General features: G+C 40.7%; 1 protein-coding gene across 10 annotated transcripts in view; it reads left to right on the forward strand.

Moving 5' to 3' along the window:
* The window catches only part of MAP4K3 (mitogen-activated protein kinase kinase kinase kinase 3), a 68,727-nt gene that overhangs the window by 32,791 nt on the left and 20,322 nt on the right, over nt 1–15,614 (forward strand). For 2 of the 10 annotated variants that reach the window (XM_035111013.2, XM_035111019.2), the window contains exons 15-20: nt 978–1,040; nt 9,590–9,648; nt 11,014–11,052; nt 11,300–11,356; nt 13,335–13,433; nt 14,828–14,870. In XM_035111013.2, coding sequence (XP_034966904.1) covers nt 978–1,040; nt 9,590–9,648; nt 11,014–11,052; nt 11,300–11,356; nt 13,335–13,433; nt 14,828–14,870 — 360 coding nt within the window. The remainder of the gene's footprint in view (nt 1–977; nt 1,041–9,589; nt 9,649–11,013; nt 11,053–11,299; nt 11,357–13,334; nt 13,434–14,827; nt 14,871–15,614) is intronic. The other 8 variants (XM_035111017.2, XM_035111022.2, XM_035111014.2 and 5 more) reach the window with 7 other exon arrangements.

The following is a 15,614-nucleotide window of genomic DNA, read 5'->3' on the forward strand; positions in this document are numbered from 1 at the left end:
TAAACACTTTGTTCTGTTGGAGATATACTTCTTCATATCTCATCTTGTTGTACCAGTGGAAGATGGAGACAGATTACTGATTAAAACTCCTATGCACACTTTTTTTTTCAAAAGAAAAGAAAAGAAGCTCTAAGGTCTATAATGTTGTTTGGTTGGATGCAAGTGAGACTGCTGGGATTTAAAGAGCTACCTGGGCTCAAAGAAGGGGTATGTACTAGTGGAACCTATTTTCCTTTCTACTGCAGACTCAAAAATAGCATGAGGCATGAGGGTCCGCCGTTTAAGGAAGAGTGACTCAACCCCCTAGTTAGGCTCACAAAACTAGTTTTGCAGTCCTTTGAATCTGGGCCTCAGTGTCCTATAAAGTCGCAGTTTGAGTTTAAGCATTTTTATAACACACAGTTGTCAGCAACATGGAAGAACTCAATCATAGAGTTGTAGAGTTTGAAGGGACTCCCGAGGGTCATCTAGTCCAACCCCATGTAATGCACATTGATATGCCCCAGTGTGAAACACACTTGGAACCAGCTTGCATTGAAGTAAATATGCTTACAGCTATGAAGTTGGTCTGGTTCCATATTTTGAACCATAAACCACCTGGCACATGGAACTGCCTAAGAATAGAAGACTTTGTTAATCTTTGTAAGAAATAATAGTACAGGAATGATGGGAAATCTGTGGCTTGCAACTTTCAGGGAAGAACAACAAAATATGTATGTTTTTTTATAAAAAATATTGGTGTGTAGGATAAGAAGTATAAACAAATGTACACCTATTACCAGTCCTTGCATTTCTTAAGTCACCATTGAACATCTAAAGGCTATACTAATCCACCTGCTATATTGTATAAAGTTTTAGACACTTTAATAAATGGTAATGGCAGAGTCAGCTATGGTGCAACAATGTCCCTTTGTACTTAGATGTCTTTCAGTCTAAAAGTAATTAACCTGAGTTTCTGGTCTTTGTCTGATGAACAGCCCGTCAGTAACGATTTTTCGGACAGTTCAGAAGAAATATACTACACTGCAAGATCTAATCTGGTATTTTCATCTATTGCTTTTTCTTTGTCAGTGTGTGTTCGTCTTTTTTGTTTTTCAAAGTTAAATGTTTTGTTCACTTGTCACGCTGCTTTTGCCATCTGTAGAATAGTCAAAAGGTCTACTAATCAAAAACTTGCGTAATAATAAAGCTACTGATTTTAATTACCCATGTCAATGTTGCATTCTTATATACTAACATTTCTCACAATGATTTTTGTAATTTCACTAATACTATATTAAAACAAATTACTAAGACAATTGCTAAGCTGCTGACTAGGTTAGTTTTTTTCATAATGAGAGAAACTTGAGCACATAAATAACAAAAGGTAACAAATTTCATTGGGAAGGGAAGGATTGAAAGCAGCTTGAAGAAAATGGAGTGCAGGTATTGTTTCTATATCTTATTTGCCACCTCTTCCAACATGCATTTGTTTATTTAATGCTTAAAACATGAGTACAACAGTAAGCACTGAGATTTAATAATATTTGCAGATAATTGTTTTGCATAAAGCAACTTAGTTTTCAAAACATTTTAGCCAAGAATTATTTTGTTCAGAAATCTCTTCTCCTTTGATCTTTAGCAGTAGAAACAAATCTTAGTCATTAATATCCTTTGCCTAATACTTAAAATGTTGCTTTTCTGGGTTTATTTCATAAAGAAATAAACTTTTGACATTAACAAGGTAACATAGCGAAACTTCATTTGTTTACAATGGACACCAGCTTCCATTTAGATGGAGGTTGTCTGCTTCTTCCCCCTTGGTACACAAACCTGCCTTCAAGAATTTGTATTTGTAGCTCCAGTAATTCTTTCCCTAGTTTAACGGTGGCTTCCAGCTGGCTCTGTGAGAATAACTCTAGGCTATTGTTCTATAGCATCTCCTGAGACACTCCTGCAACATTGAACTTTAACATAATTTCTTTTATAAATATATTTATTTTTGTCCTGTCCCTGCCTGTAAATTTTTGGCAAAACTTGTGCTAATTGTGATCTCTCTTCAAGGGGAAACAATTTCCTCTTAATAGCAGTAAACCACATAGCATGTTGGTACATACTTTACGGTCATCTGCACTAAACATAACATGTGCTGTGCGTCATCTGTTTTCACAAACGCTATCTTTCTCATTAGGAAGTTCATTCTTGATTTTCCGCCAAAGATATTTCAGAATTGCGTGTACAGTTAAAAGAGATGTCGGAAGTGTGAGAACAAGCTTGTCTTTTAGATAGATAGTTGGCATATCCTGTGCCTGTGTGCAGATTTTAGGAAGCTTGTAGTGATTTCTACATTGGGAAGGATGGTGACAGTGGCCTTAGCCAAGCACTGTTTTACTCCCAGGATTCTACCTACTCTGAGATTCTGAGCAGATTTGGGGCATGTGTGCTCCTTCCTCTGCTTCCATGAATGTGAGCAGAAGGTAACAAATGAACTTGGGAAATGCCATGTTTGTTTGAACATAGATTTTCCCTGCCTCTTGTGAGAATGAACCTTCTAGAAACTGGGTTCTATTTCTCACAGTTGGAGAGGTCTCATGTTTGGGCACAAATTACTCATCGCCTTCTTTCCATTGGGATGAAAGTGCAAGTGGTAGTATATGAGCCTAACCCTCATTCCCAGTTGTATCCTAAGGGCAAAACAGTGGCCTGGTTTGCAAGGCATGCGAAGTCAAACCCTGTCTTAGCAAGACTGCCCACAGCTGCTTTGCGCCTCCTTTGGTCCTTTTTGCTGCAGCGTTACAGGGAGGTAAGCCAAGGTTTGGCTTAGGTCAGGCATCCCCAAACTGCGGCCCTCCAGATGTTTTTGCCTACAACTCCCATGATCCCTAGCTAACAGGACCAGTGGTCAGGGATGATGGGAATTGTAGTCCAAAACATCTGGAGGGCCGAAGTTTGGGGATGCCTGGCTTAGGTTGTCATTCAGGCCAGGACTCAGGGTCACTATCTCCTAGGTAATTGCAAGCTGTAACCAAAACATGTATTGAAAGCGATTGTGTTTCGATCATGTATTTTTATGCTGTGACCTGCCCTGAGATCTACAGATGAAGGGCAGTATACAAATTTAATTTATTTATTGATCATTATTATTTTATTTGCTGCATGTCTGCTTGAACGTAGTCTTTGCAGAATGGAGTGCGATTTGTGCCATGTCATCCAATGTCTGTGGCTTTCCTGAGATAACTTAAGACAGGGAGTGATTAACCAAGACCCCTGGGAAGAGCAATCTGAACCTCCCCCCCCCCGGGGGGGGCAGAGAAAGTGGGAGAGAGAAAAGGGGTTGCCCACTACTGCCTTGCAGCTTCTTACAAATTGTTCTTGGAGGAATGTGGCCATTGACAGAAAAAAGATCATTCTTTAAGGAATGATCTTTCAGTACAATTGACACTTCTTGCATCACCTGAAAATTGAAACCATTTAATCCAAAATATATAGCATCACTTCAGAGATCATTTCTAAAATACCATGCTTGGTGCTAAAAAATGCATCTTATTTTACTCTTTTCTATCCAAGCAACATTCCTGGTTCTGAAGCAAAAGCAATATCACTTAAGTGAAATCCAAACTGCTAACAAGCTGCTTGCTCTTGCCTTCAGACCCCAGATCTGAAATATGAGGGCGATTCATACTGACATACCTTTACAGGGTTGTTGTAAGGATTATATTAATATATTATATTAATATATGGGAATATATATGGGAAGCACACTGAACTCCCTAATGCATCACATGTGCATATACTAGGTATAATAATAGTATTATGATTTTGAATTCCTTAGCAATAATTACCTAGTTGACACTCTTCCTGAAAACTAGTATTTCATTTTCTGTGTTTATAACTTTTGCCAATTGTAAAAGTAACATGCACAATATATACATTTCTAAAGCAAAATTCTTTTGTATTGTCTAGCTTTCTATATCTAAAAAATAAAAGACCACAAATATTGGTTATTCAAACCTTAGACATCCACTGCACAAACATTCACCCTCATGAGCGCTCCATTCTGTTGAGTGGCTCAACCAGTGCAGAGATATTAAAATTTGAATACGAACAATCACTTTAAGGACAAAATTGTCTGGTATAGCTATTTGCCCAAATTTGCAATGTTTAGCCACTTCTGATTACCTTGGATTGTCCAAGGTTTTGTTGCAAATACTGTACTGAACAGCACTACTAATGAAAGAGTATCAGTGGAATTTTCAGAATCCAGTGCGGTTTCATTCACTGTTCACTTGGATATGATTAAATATCCCACGGTTTTGTTTAGAGTGGAACTTAGTTATTCTGTTTATGTTGGATAGCTGCTTCTATTTGATGGACCTTCTTGCCACAGCATCTACATGAAAACTGCTGAATTTCCATGTGTATGCCCATGTGTCTTTCGTCTCCAGAGATATGGCTTGAGCGTTCAAAACCTTGTGTTAGGAACACTCTGTGCAAACTAAGATGGTGGTGTTTTATTCTTGCCTCTATCACCTTCATTTTGCAAGCTTTACTTTCCCACAGAAATACGCTAGGACAGTACACAAATGAATTTCTTTCCCATTGTTTTGCTGTAACTGTATCCAGGATGAAGTGTAGGTTATTTTTAAAAGCATCTAGTAATAGTAGATTAGAAAGAGACATGATCGTATTTTAGCCTATTGATGCTAACAGACAGTAGAGTAGTAACCTGGCTATAAACAAAGGTTTAGACCATTAAATAATACAAACGTAAACCACACTGACAGATGTCACTTTTCATAAAAATGTTCCTGTGAGATTTCTAACGTACGGTGGCAGATGAAGGATCTTTTTAGTTTTTTGTAGCGGTTTGCTTATTTTCTCTTATTAATTTTTCTGTCACTGCAGTAGAATACATATTGTCGTGGATTTGTGCTTTGCAAATTGAGAGTGGCATCTTGCCTCTGCCCAGCCATAAGAGCTCTAGTTTCTATGTTTGTGCAACTGCTACAGCTTCCCTCTTTCCCACAAAAAACTACCAAATCCTATATAAGGGCCCTCAAGTATTTCACTAGTGTTTCTCTGATTTGTGGCTACCATATGCCATATCAAGAAAACATCTAAAGCATGGTTTCTTCGTTGGGAACCCCCTGTGACACAAACTCAAGCATTTACTCCTGCTAAAGTTCCAGTCGCGTAAAAATTTATAGATGCTTAGCTTAATGCTATTTAAGTGGTTGTATAGAAACTGTTGAGACTGCACAGATTATTTTGCTTGGGGGTGGGGGTCACCCTGGAGGTAATTGAAATTTATTTATTTATTTATTCAGAGTATTTATGGATCATCCTGCCTTCAAAGAGCTCAAGGAGATACACAAGAACCACAGCAACAAAATGCGTCAATAAAAGCATATATAAGCTAAATATTTAAACAACATAGGAGATAGATGTAGCTCTTGGGGAGTTGGGGCCCTACCACAGAGAAGGCCCTTCATGAATCTTGCTGGGCATGATGAGCAGAACCCCCTCCCCAGCTGATATTAAGGATCAAATGGGCTGGTATGAGAGGTTTCGTTTCTGCAAGCCGTCACTTAACACACTGAAACGAGCCCAGTAGAGCACAGGCAGCCAATGTAGAGATTTTAAGACAGGTGCTTTGTGAGCCCATCTCATTGCTCTAGTTCATAACCTGACAGCCACATTCTGCACAAGTTGCAGCTTCCAGACAATTTTCAAGGGCAACTCTAAAGCCCGTTGCAGTAATCAAACAGGAGGTCACTAGGGTATGAATTACTGATAGCAGGCTGGCTTGGTCCATGTAGCTTGTAAACCAGCTGTACCTGGCAGTAGGCTCTCCTAGCCACTAATACCACCTGGGCTTCTAAGGACAATAATTATGGATAAGAAAGGACCACCAAGCTACATACCTGTTCCACAGGGCAACTGCCGCCCTTATCCTAGGCCAGTTCCTAGATCAGAGACTTGACTAGCCACAGTACTTCTGAGTTTTCAGGATTCTGTTGTAATTTTTTGGCCCACATCTGGTCTGTCACTGCCTCTAAGCATCTATCCATCCTATCTACCACCTTTTCCAATTCTGATGGAGTGGAAAGATAGAACTGGGTGTCGTCATACTGATGACAATTTGCTGCAAACCCCTGGATGATTCCTCCCAAAAGTTTTATTACAGATATTAAAATAAATAACATGGGAGACAGAGGGGAATCCCTTAGCACTATTGCCAAGAGGCCAAACAGACATCTCTCAACATGACCCTGAAGGTAGGAATTGAACCACTATAGCACAGTTGTACCACCAACCCACAGAACCAGTTCAGGAAGATACTGTGATCTATTGTATTAAAAGCTGCCAAGATGTTGAGAAAAATAAGTAGGATAGTGCTCCCCCTTTCCATAATCAGTTGGTAGCAAAGACAGATTTGTTGAAAAACCAGATTAAAATAGATCCAGAACTCAGCTATATCCAGATTCACCTGCAGTTGTCCCCTTCTTGAACACCTTACTCAAAAAAGGGATATTTGCAACCGTGCAACAGTTACTTAATATCTCTGGGTCCAGAGTTGTCTCCTTCAGAGGGAGGCAATCTATTGCTGCTTCTGAAGCTCTCACAGTGAAGTATGCTTGGACCTTTGTCCGCCACACTCCTACAAAGTGCCCTGTCCACATCCTCAGACCATGCTCACTCATACTAATCCCACAACATGCACCTACGCAGTACTCTGGGGATCTCACCAGGATTCGCCTTAACTGCAGCTTCAAGTTCAGAGTGAATGTGAGCAATTTCTGCCCTCAAATAATTCTTGATTCAATTTTCCCTTCTTACCCACATGCCTCAGATCCAAAAACATTTCTGAAGTTGCCAAGTTCTGCATCACTCTAGACGAAGTCCTTTTGGAGTCACCCTCACTTCCTCCATAGTTTAACCCAGCATCCTCATTAACATTCTTGTCCTTGATCCATCTCGCCCCTTGCCTCCAAGTAAACAGTCATTTATCAGCAAGCTTTGTTTTCCAAACATGATCTTAATTTTCTCTTTGCTTATAAAAAGAGAGCAGATCATATTTATAAATGTTCCTTGATAAAAATGCTTTACTGGCCACTAAAAATGGTGGCGCATGTTGCTTTGGCATGATGCATGGCTATGCTGGCTAGTAGTGGTAGTCCAAGACGTCTGGAAGGCACAAGGTTTTCTATAGTTGGTAATATATGGGTGGGTGGGTGGATTTGAGACTATACTATATAACAGGGGTGGCCACCTCCCAAGAGACTCTGATCTACTCACAGAGTTAAAAACTGGGAGTGATCTACCCCCTTTTGGGGGGGTTCAGGTCAAAGCTGTTGAGTTTTTTTAAGGAAGGGAAGCCCTGTTTTGGGGGGTTTAGGTCAAACTTGTTGAGCTTCTTTTAGGAGGGAGGGAGGCCCATTTTTGTTTAGGGCTTCAGGTCATAGTTCAGCTTTTTTAGGGAAGAGGAAAATTTTGGGTGAGCTTTTTTTAGGGGTGCCAGTAATCTAGCAGTGATCTACCACAGACATCCGGTGATCTACTGGTAGATCACAATCTACCTGTTGGACGTACCTGCTATATAAGAAGTAGGTGGTAGGTAATGGAATTATGGTAATCGAAAGGAGCAGGATCACATCAATCTAACAATGGCTGAGGTTACTCAGAGAGTTTTTTTATTTTCTTGACATCTGATGGGATAGCGTTCCACAGGGCGGGTGCAACTACTAAGAAGGCCCAATGCCTGGTTCCTTGCAACTTCTCTTCTTGCACTGAGGGAACCAGCAGAAGGCCCTTGGGGCTGGATCTCAGTGTCTGGGCTGAATGATGGGGGTGGCGATGCTCCTTCAGGTACATAGGGCCAAAGCTGCTTAGGCTGAATGTGTTTAAGTTAAATGTGCTTAAAGTTTTGGGCTTACTGTATACTACAAAAAAGGAATGTTGGACTAAAGCAGATATCATAGCTTCAATAACAAGCCAGTTTTTCTCTCACCCCATGCCTCCTGGTTTGAATCATCCAGAAAGAATTCTAGCTGACTCAAAAAAACTTCCTTGCTGTTTTATGACCATTTTCAAAGGAGTGTTGGAATTTTCCAAAAATAGAAGTGGCATGCTACTGTAGCCTGCCTCTTTCTTTGTGTAGTTTATATGGTGGGTTTCTTTCTGAGAAAAGTTTATTTGACATGCAGAGGTTTGGCAGGTAGAGCTCCAGCAGATGATGACATTGTCCCTGCTGTGAAATAAGTGGTCGCACATTGACCTTGGCCTACTAAAACCACTTATTAAAATCATTAGGACTCCTAAGCTTTTTCCTCACATGAAAGTTGTGGCTTCCAGGATTCTGAAGATATATTTCTGTACTGCAAAGCTAGGATCCCTAGTTCATATTCATTTGCATCCATGGAGATTTCAGAGCCCTTGCACTTTTGAATTATGGTTGTTGGATAAGTCGTACAAGGTGATCTCTTTACATTAAAATATATTGGGTTGTTTACAATAAGAGCCTTTCAGAGACTTTAAAGTTATATGATCAAGCCGCCATTGCTCATGGCATGTATGTTCATCTTTCCCTGCACAGATTTTGTGCATTTTGGGAGTAGCAATTCAAAGTAGGAGGAAATGAACTGTGGACCCTGATGACTCTCATAAATCGAAAGAGCTGTTTGATTGGGTCCTAATTTCATTGAGCAGAGTTTGTCTCGTAGAACTGGGCTTTCATGCCTCCCTGCACCCCCTTGAAAATCTGTTTCTGGGGGTTTCTGTACTACCAGGAACAGCCGTGCAGCGGAAGTCGCTTCCAGTACCAGTCACCACACAGAAGCTGCCTAAGGTCCAAATAGTTTACTGTTGCAGAAGATAAGGCTCAGTAGAACAGTTCTGGACTTAGATATGTACAGCTTGTAGGCTTTTGCAGAGACAGATATATGCAGATGCATACATTTGCAAAGTAGCTCTGTTGCTCCAAATAAATTCCAGCCACCGGGCAAATAACACCAGCAGACTGACGACTCACAGACTAACTGAGCTGACATACCTTAATCACAGATCTAGCCAGGGAACAGGGCTGTTACCATAGCTGCTGGTTTGGCTGACCTTGCACTTGCAGTTAGCTCATCCATGGGGTGATTTACGCTTATGAAGGAAATTAGCACCTTCTCATGTCCAGTTACGCCAACACTGTATGGGATATGGCATTGGGGGCTGCAGCAGGAAGGAGAAATTAGCAGAAATCAGGGGTGCTGCCTACACCTTACACAAGGGAAGGTGCTTTTCTGCTTGCCCAGGAAACCTATGGATATTGTCTGTATGCAACTGTGCAACAGAGCATCTCAAGCAGAATATTTACAAATCTTGTATCTTTTCCTCTCTTTAAATGCACAGAAGTGTCATATTAGAAGTATAGTATTCTGTTAGAGAAATTTGAGGGAATCTGCTGTACAACATGCATTATTTGTATCACAGTATATGCTGTGAAGCTATTTGTGGGACTCAAGTTTGTGTAAGAACAGCCGGAGCTAGTTAGATAATTATTTTTTAATGCGGGAATGCAATAAGATGAGACAGAGCTTGATGTTTTCTTTTCTCTCAATAGGATTTGCAACTAGAATATGGTCAAGGTCCCCAAGGCAGTTACTTCTTGGGTGGAAATAAGTGAGTATTTTTAGTAATGCCCATTCTTTTTCTCCCCCGACCCCCACCCCCACCCCCAAATGATCTGGCAGTGGTTTTTAATGTAGTTATCAGTTTGATCAGGAATTTGATGTTTATGCAGTGAAACCAGTTGTACATTTACAGTAAAAACTGACTATTGAATCCCTAGTTTGAGATACTCAAGTTGGATCAAGACTAAGATCTTGCAGAGGCTCCCTTTGGAAGAAGTGGGCAGGTGGTTTTTCAATTTCTCCTGAGGTTCCAGAGCCACCTCCCATATTCTGGAGTCTAAATCAGGAATTGGACCTCCCCTTCCCCTCCAGTGGAGCACCCTGTAGACACAGTTCTCTAGTCCTGTAGTCTGGATTCAACCCAATGTAGCCTCATATATGGATGATGAATTTTTTGGTGTTGGCAGGTGTATAGCAAGGCAGCTTTCTCGTCTGCATCTGTATCCACAAATGTGCCTATATGTGTGTATATGTAATAAATACATTTTATTTTAATTTCATTGCATGTATATAGGCCACCCAATAACATACTATATTCTCTGAGTGGCCTCCAAAAAATAAAATAGAGGAACAAAAGAAAAAGCAGTGTGAGAACTCTTAAGCCTGCAGATGTCACACAGCCCTAGGTTTTAATATCACAGATTATCTGAGGGCCCTGGGAAATAAAAAGGTCTTCATCTGGCATGCAAAAGGCCATAAAGATGGCAGCCAAATGAGTCTCTCTGTGGAATCTGTTCCACAGCTAGGATGTCACCAGTGTGTAGGTCCTAGAAGCCATGCTTTGTGCACTTAGTTGGAGGTACTTGCAGCAGGTCTGCTAAAGAGGATCTTAAGGACTAGTTTTAGTGCCATGGACTTCATAAAATACCTGTAAGTGAGGGAACACTTCAAAGAGAGTTCAATGATCCATGTTAAATTATTTGTAAAAAATAGATTTTAATGGTGCAACTCAACAAGTCAAGTCAATAGTTTAGAATTAGTGTAAATATGATAAAAGGAGGAGATAGATACTTCTTTCTTACTCTAGGCTTTGCCAGTCTTTTCTTGTGGCATTGCATTATTTTAGTGTATGTTCTTCTCCCCTCCCCACCACCACACTTTTTTTTTACAGCAGTAACTATAATTAAGATGAGCTGTGTCCACCCAGGTTCATTAATTAGCAGGCTGATGTACAGCTGAACACACTTTAATACACTTTAGGCTGAATAATTATTTACTTCAGACTGAAAATTCAAACAATTGATGTAATTTATTGCACAACGTACATTTGTCAGATCATATAAAAAGTGTGTCTGATTTTGTGTGCTTTTTGCTAAATGTGTCCAGTCGTTGAATTTTACTTCTATTTTTAAAGGAGCCTTCTAAAATCAGTCGAAGAAGAACTGCATCAGCGGTAATTCTTGACTTTCTTTCTCTCTTGATTGCGAAGTCCCTTTCCTTGTGCGCAGACTGTATGTTTCTTGTATCTCTCGCAGTCTAATGGTGCTTGTTTGGCTTACAGAGGACCCCTTGCTTGTCTGTCTTGCAACTGTGATTTGCTAAAAGAGAAGCTTTTTAGGATTGCAGATAACAAATCTTTTGATGGCTGAAGACAAGTTGACAATTGACATTTAGAAGTGATATCCTGTTTAATTCCTCAGGGGACATGTCGCACATCTGGAAGATGAGGAAGAAGGGGACAGTGATGACGCTAAACAGTAAGTTCTGCTAATCTTCAAAGTAGATCTGGTTCGTAGACAATCAAGAAAAGCTTGTTCAGCCTGTGTGTGGTTTATGATCACCCCACCAACATTTCTTGCTCCACAGTTTGGTCATCTTCAGACGTAACCCTAAGCCATTGTTTAGTGTGACAGGAAGTAGCCACCGTGAGCCTTGGGTTCGTGAATTCTTCTTCTCCATCCTCCTTTTGGCATGGCTGTAAGGAGAAGTTTGGAAGCTTTTGCTTCAAGTTTAGATTAGCTGCAGTTTGTTGTGTTGCCTGCACTGACCAAATGTGTTTGATCATATCTATGGGTTGCTTGAAACAAACCAACTTCATGTCATGGGCTATGAAGCAGGCTTGTTTAAACAAACCATAGTTAACTCGTGGAATTGATTTGCTTAAATTGCCCCAGTGAGAGAGAGTGATGACTAGATAGGACTCATGAAGCTAAAATTTTGTTTGGAACATTTATTTTAAATATACCACTAGAAGGCCAGTGAATAGGGAAGGGAGAAAAAAGAACAGTATATGTAAATAATGATTATGGGGGGGGGGAGGAAGAATTTGAAGCTGTAACTCAACCTGTAAACTTCACTAAGAATAACAATATGCAATATTAAACTTAACTGCAATGCAACCATTGCTGTTAATTTTACATTGCCCCATCTGAACTCCGCCAGCCCTCTATTTAAAACTTACTACTGAAATTTACATAATCCCATTGCAATTTCACAGCTACCAACACCAGACGCTCCTCTCCTGCTGCCTTAGATGAAAACATTCTACAACAGGAGCTGGTGTTACCAGCACCATACAGTGCTACCACACAGAAATAGCATCCTGATACTTTCATTTGTGCTTATAGCCTACATCAGAATGTATCAGGATGCTATTTCCATGTGGTAGTACTGTATCTGAAGGGGCATGTTTGGGAGCCCTATCCTGCTTAGACTTGCATGATGAGTTTCAAAGACCTTGCAGATTATATACCGGTAGTAGCTGATAAGTGTCACGGTCCGGTCGGCGGGCGTCAGGACCAGAGGCAAGATGGTGGTGAAGAAGCAGGAACAGGAGCAGGGCTGAGGGTCCAGCAGCAGGCAGTTGCAGGGTCAAGGAGCAAGGCAGAGACGAAGGTCCACGGGGGAAGAAGCAAGGCGAAGGCTCAAGGAACAAGAAGCAAGGCGAAGGTCCAAGGAACAAGAAGCAAGGCGAAGGTCCAAGGGCCGAGGATCAAGGCGAAGGCAAAGCAAGGGTCCACGGAGCAAGGATCAAGACGTCGGCAAGGCAAGGGTCCACGGAGCAAGGATCAAGACGTCGGCAAGGCAAGGGTCCACGGAGCAAGGATCAAGAGGCCAGATGCAACCAGGCAGGGAAAGCGTTGCTGTGGCAAAGAGCTGAAGGGAAATGCTGAGCTTTTATCCCTCCCAGCTCCTGCCACCAGGTGCAGTGAGATAACAAGTGGCCTCACCTGAGAGACTACTCCTTGCCTCTCCAGCACAAGCTGAGGTCTCCACCTGTGTGGCCACGCCTTGCTTCTCCAGCACAAGCTGAGGCAGGCCCCAGTCCTGCAAAGCACTACAGGCCCCAGAGCCTGACTCCTGCCCATACTCCTGACAATAAGATTTTTAGGATTGAAACAGCTCATCTGAAAGACCCGTCCACTGGAAGAATTCTGCCATTAGTTGAGGCAATATGTGATACTGATTTTTACAATATAATCCTATTTATCCTATTCAAGAGTAACGACTTTTACAGTATAACCTTATACGTAACCTATTCCATGGTAAATGCCATTGAGTTCAGTGGGGCTTGCTTCCATTAAGTGGCAGTAGAATGGCTGTGCTAATTTGTCATCTGGTTGCTTTGAGCATTGTAGTTTTTAATACAAGAAAATCAAGGGTGTATTTTCAAAACCTGTGTATAGTAGCAATTTTATAAATGCAAAATATCATAAATGTGCTGTTATTTAACAGGACAATACTGGAGTTTGGAAAAAGACAATCAAGGAGAACAAATGTGATTCCCCAGCAATATGTAGGGAGTCCAATCAATACCATAAACCCAAACTCTGGGTAAATAAAATACTTCATCAAGAATTTCCATTTCTGCTGATATCTCATTTTTCTAAAGCTGGACTTTTGAGCAGGCTTTTCTTTGAGACATAAGCCCGTTTGGGGATAAGTGGTGATATATAGGGAGTTCGGGCAAGAATAAGACAGAATGTCTTCTTACCTATTTTAATAAGTTAACCTTGGCTGTGGCCAAACTGAAATACAAAATATTTTTTTTATCAGGGGTAGAAATATTTGCATCTAGTAGCCTCTTAGAGAATATGTGCAAAGTTCTTCATAGCACATCATTTTTAAAAGCCTGTCTCTTGTTCAGCATTCTGTTATACACATTTAAGTCTCACTGTTTTTAGTCGGAATTTTAAATGGTATTGAATGTGGGATTGCCACCTTTAGAATTTCTCTGGCTAAACACAATCTATATAGCCTAATCTGCCTTGGATCTTAATTTTTCGTTCTGCCATAATCTACCTCTTTGAAATCAACTCCACATACCATCACCCCTCCCCTCAATGATTGGTATTTAATTGTGATCAAATGGGTTTTCTCAATAAGTGCTGTATTCCTAATTTAAATGTTTTAATGGTTGGTAGAAAAATGTTTACTGAAAATTCCAATGTTATGAATTTAAATCTGGTGTGGGCAACTGGTTCACTACTGAGGGCTACATTTGAAACATACCATAATCTGACATGGTACAGAAAATGTTTTGCATATTTTAGTTGCATGTAATGCAATTCATGCATCATCTTCATTAATAAAGTAGATTCCGAACTGCAGTAGAGGAAGCATATTGCCTTCTAATGTGCAAAATGTGGCCTTGGTAAATTCAATCCATTGTTCTGCAAGGTTAGTTCCACTGGCACAACAAGACTTCAGTTTCCTCTCCTCCCTCCCACCTCGCCATGTGTTGCCAAAATTTGCTCCAGAGGGTCCCCCCTACCCTCTAAAGCTGATTTTTGAGAGTGTGCAGCAAGAGGAAAAGGAAGTTCCATTGCACAAACAGACATCCATTGCTCCAGCAGAGCTGCAACGTTGGACGCTGCCCCTTGATGCATGGATTTAATAATCACATGAAAAACAATGAATTCGACTTGCTGTAATTGACTCACCTTGTTTCTGAACCCTGATTGCTTTTGCCATTCTTTTCACATTTGCCTGCAATCATGATGGTGAAAATTACATCCACACACACTTATTTTTTTTAAAATTAAACTGGAGTTCTGAGGAATCTGTCAAGAACCCATGGGCCACCTTAAAAATACAAGTTTTTATATTGCCCACCCCAGTTTAGATCATTTCAGTGGTACCCCCCTCTCTTTATATATGTAATGAATATCTAACTTTTAAAATGATCACTGAATCTTTGTAGTTCATCCTTGTTTTCCCTCTTGTAGCTCAACTATGAAGGCTAAAGTGCCACCACCTTTACCGCCAAAGGTAAGAGGGGCTGTCACTACTTGCAGGAAATATGCTTACTGGCCTAGTTCATATGTAACAGCTCTGACCTCATAAACTTCGGTTCAAGAAAATGTATGCCTGCACATTCTCCCTGCATGTGCCTGGCCTTGGCAACAATTTCTGGTTTCTTAAATCATTTTCCCGTTCTTTCCAAACTAAGAAACTGGTTTGGGCAACTAAGATAGCTTCACTTGAAAGCAGGAGAGAAAGATTCCTGTAATAAATGATGGTTTGTTAACATCTGACTACAAACCGATGACTACAAACAGATGACTACAAACCGTGGTCAGTTTTTAAAATGGAAATGGAAGTCAATGGGTGGAATTTGGCTAATACAGATATTTGATCTGTGCTAGTATATTAGCTTGCCAGTTGGAATGATTCCTCCTGACCACATAATGCTGTTCTGGGGGTTCTCCCAACATCCCCAGAGCCTATCGCAGGGGAGGCACAGGGCAAGGGGGAGGCCAGAGTGGAGGTATTTATTTATGTATTTATTTCATAAAATTTATATGCTGCTTGGCTGTTAAAACACACAAACCTCAATGGAGTTTACAAAAAGAGGAAAACAGTAACGTTATCAGTAGAAACATCTGAACACAGTTGCCTTCTCTTTTAGCAGTCTGCTTTGCCAAACTGTTTCCCCCAGTATACATGCTGTTTTTGGCCTGCTGAATGGCAGACACGGGTTCCATCCAGTTCTGCCCCCTCTCTATTCATGGA

This window comes from Zootoca vivipara, chromosome 3, assembly GCF_963506605.1.
Source record: "Zootoca vivipara chromosome 3, rZooViv1.1, whole genome shotgun sequence".
NCBI lineage: Eukaryota > Metazoa > Chordata > Lepidosauria > Squamata > Lacertidae > Zootoca > Zootoca vivipara.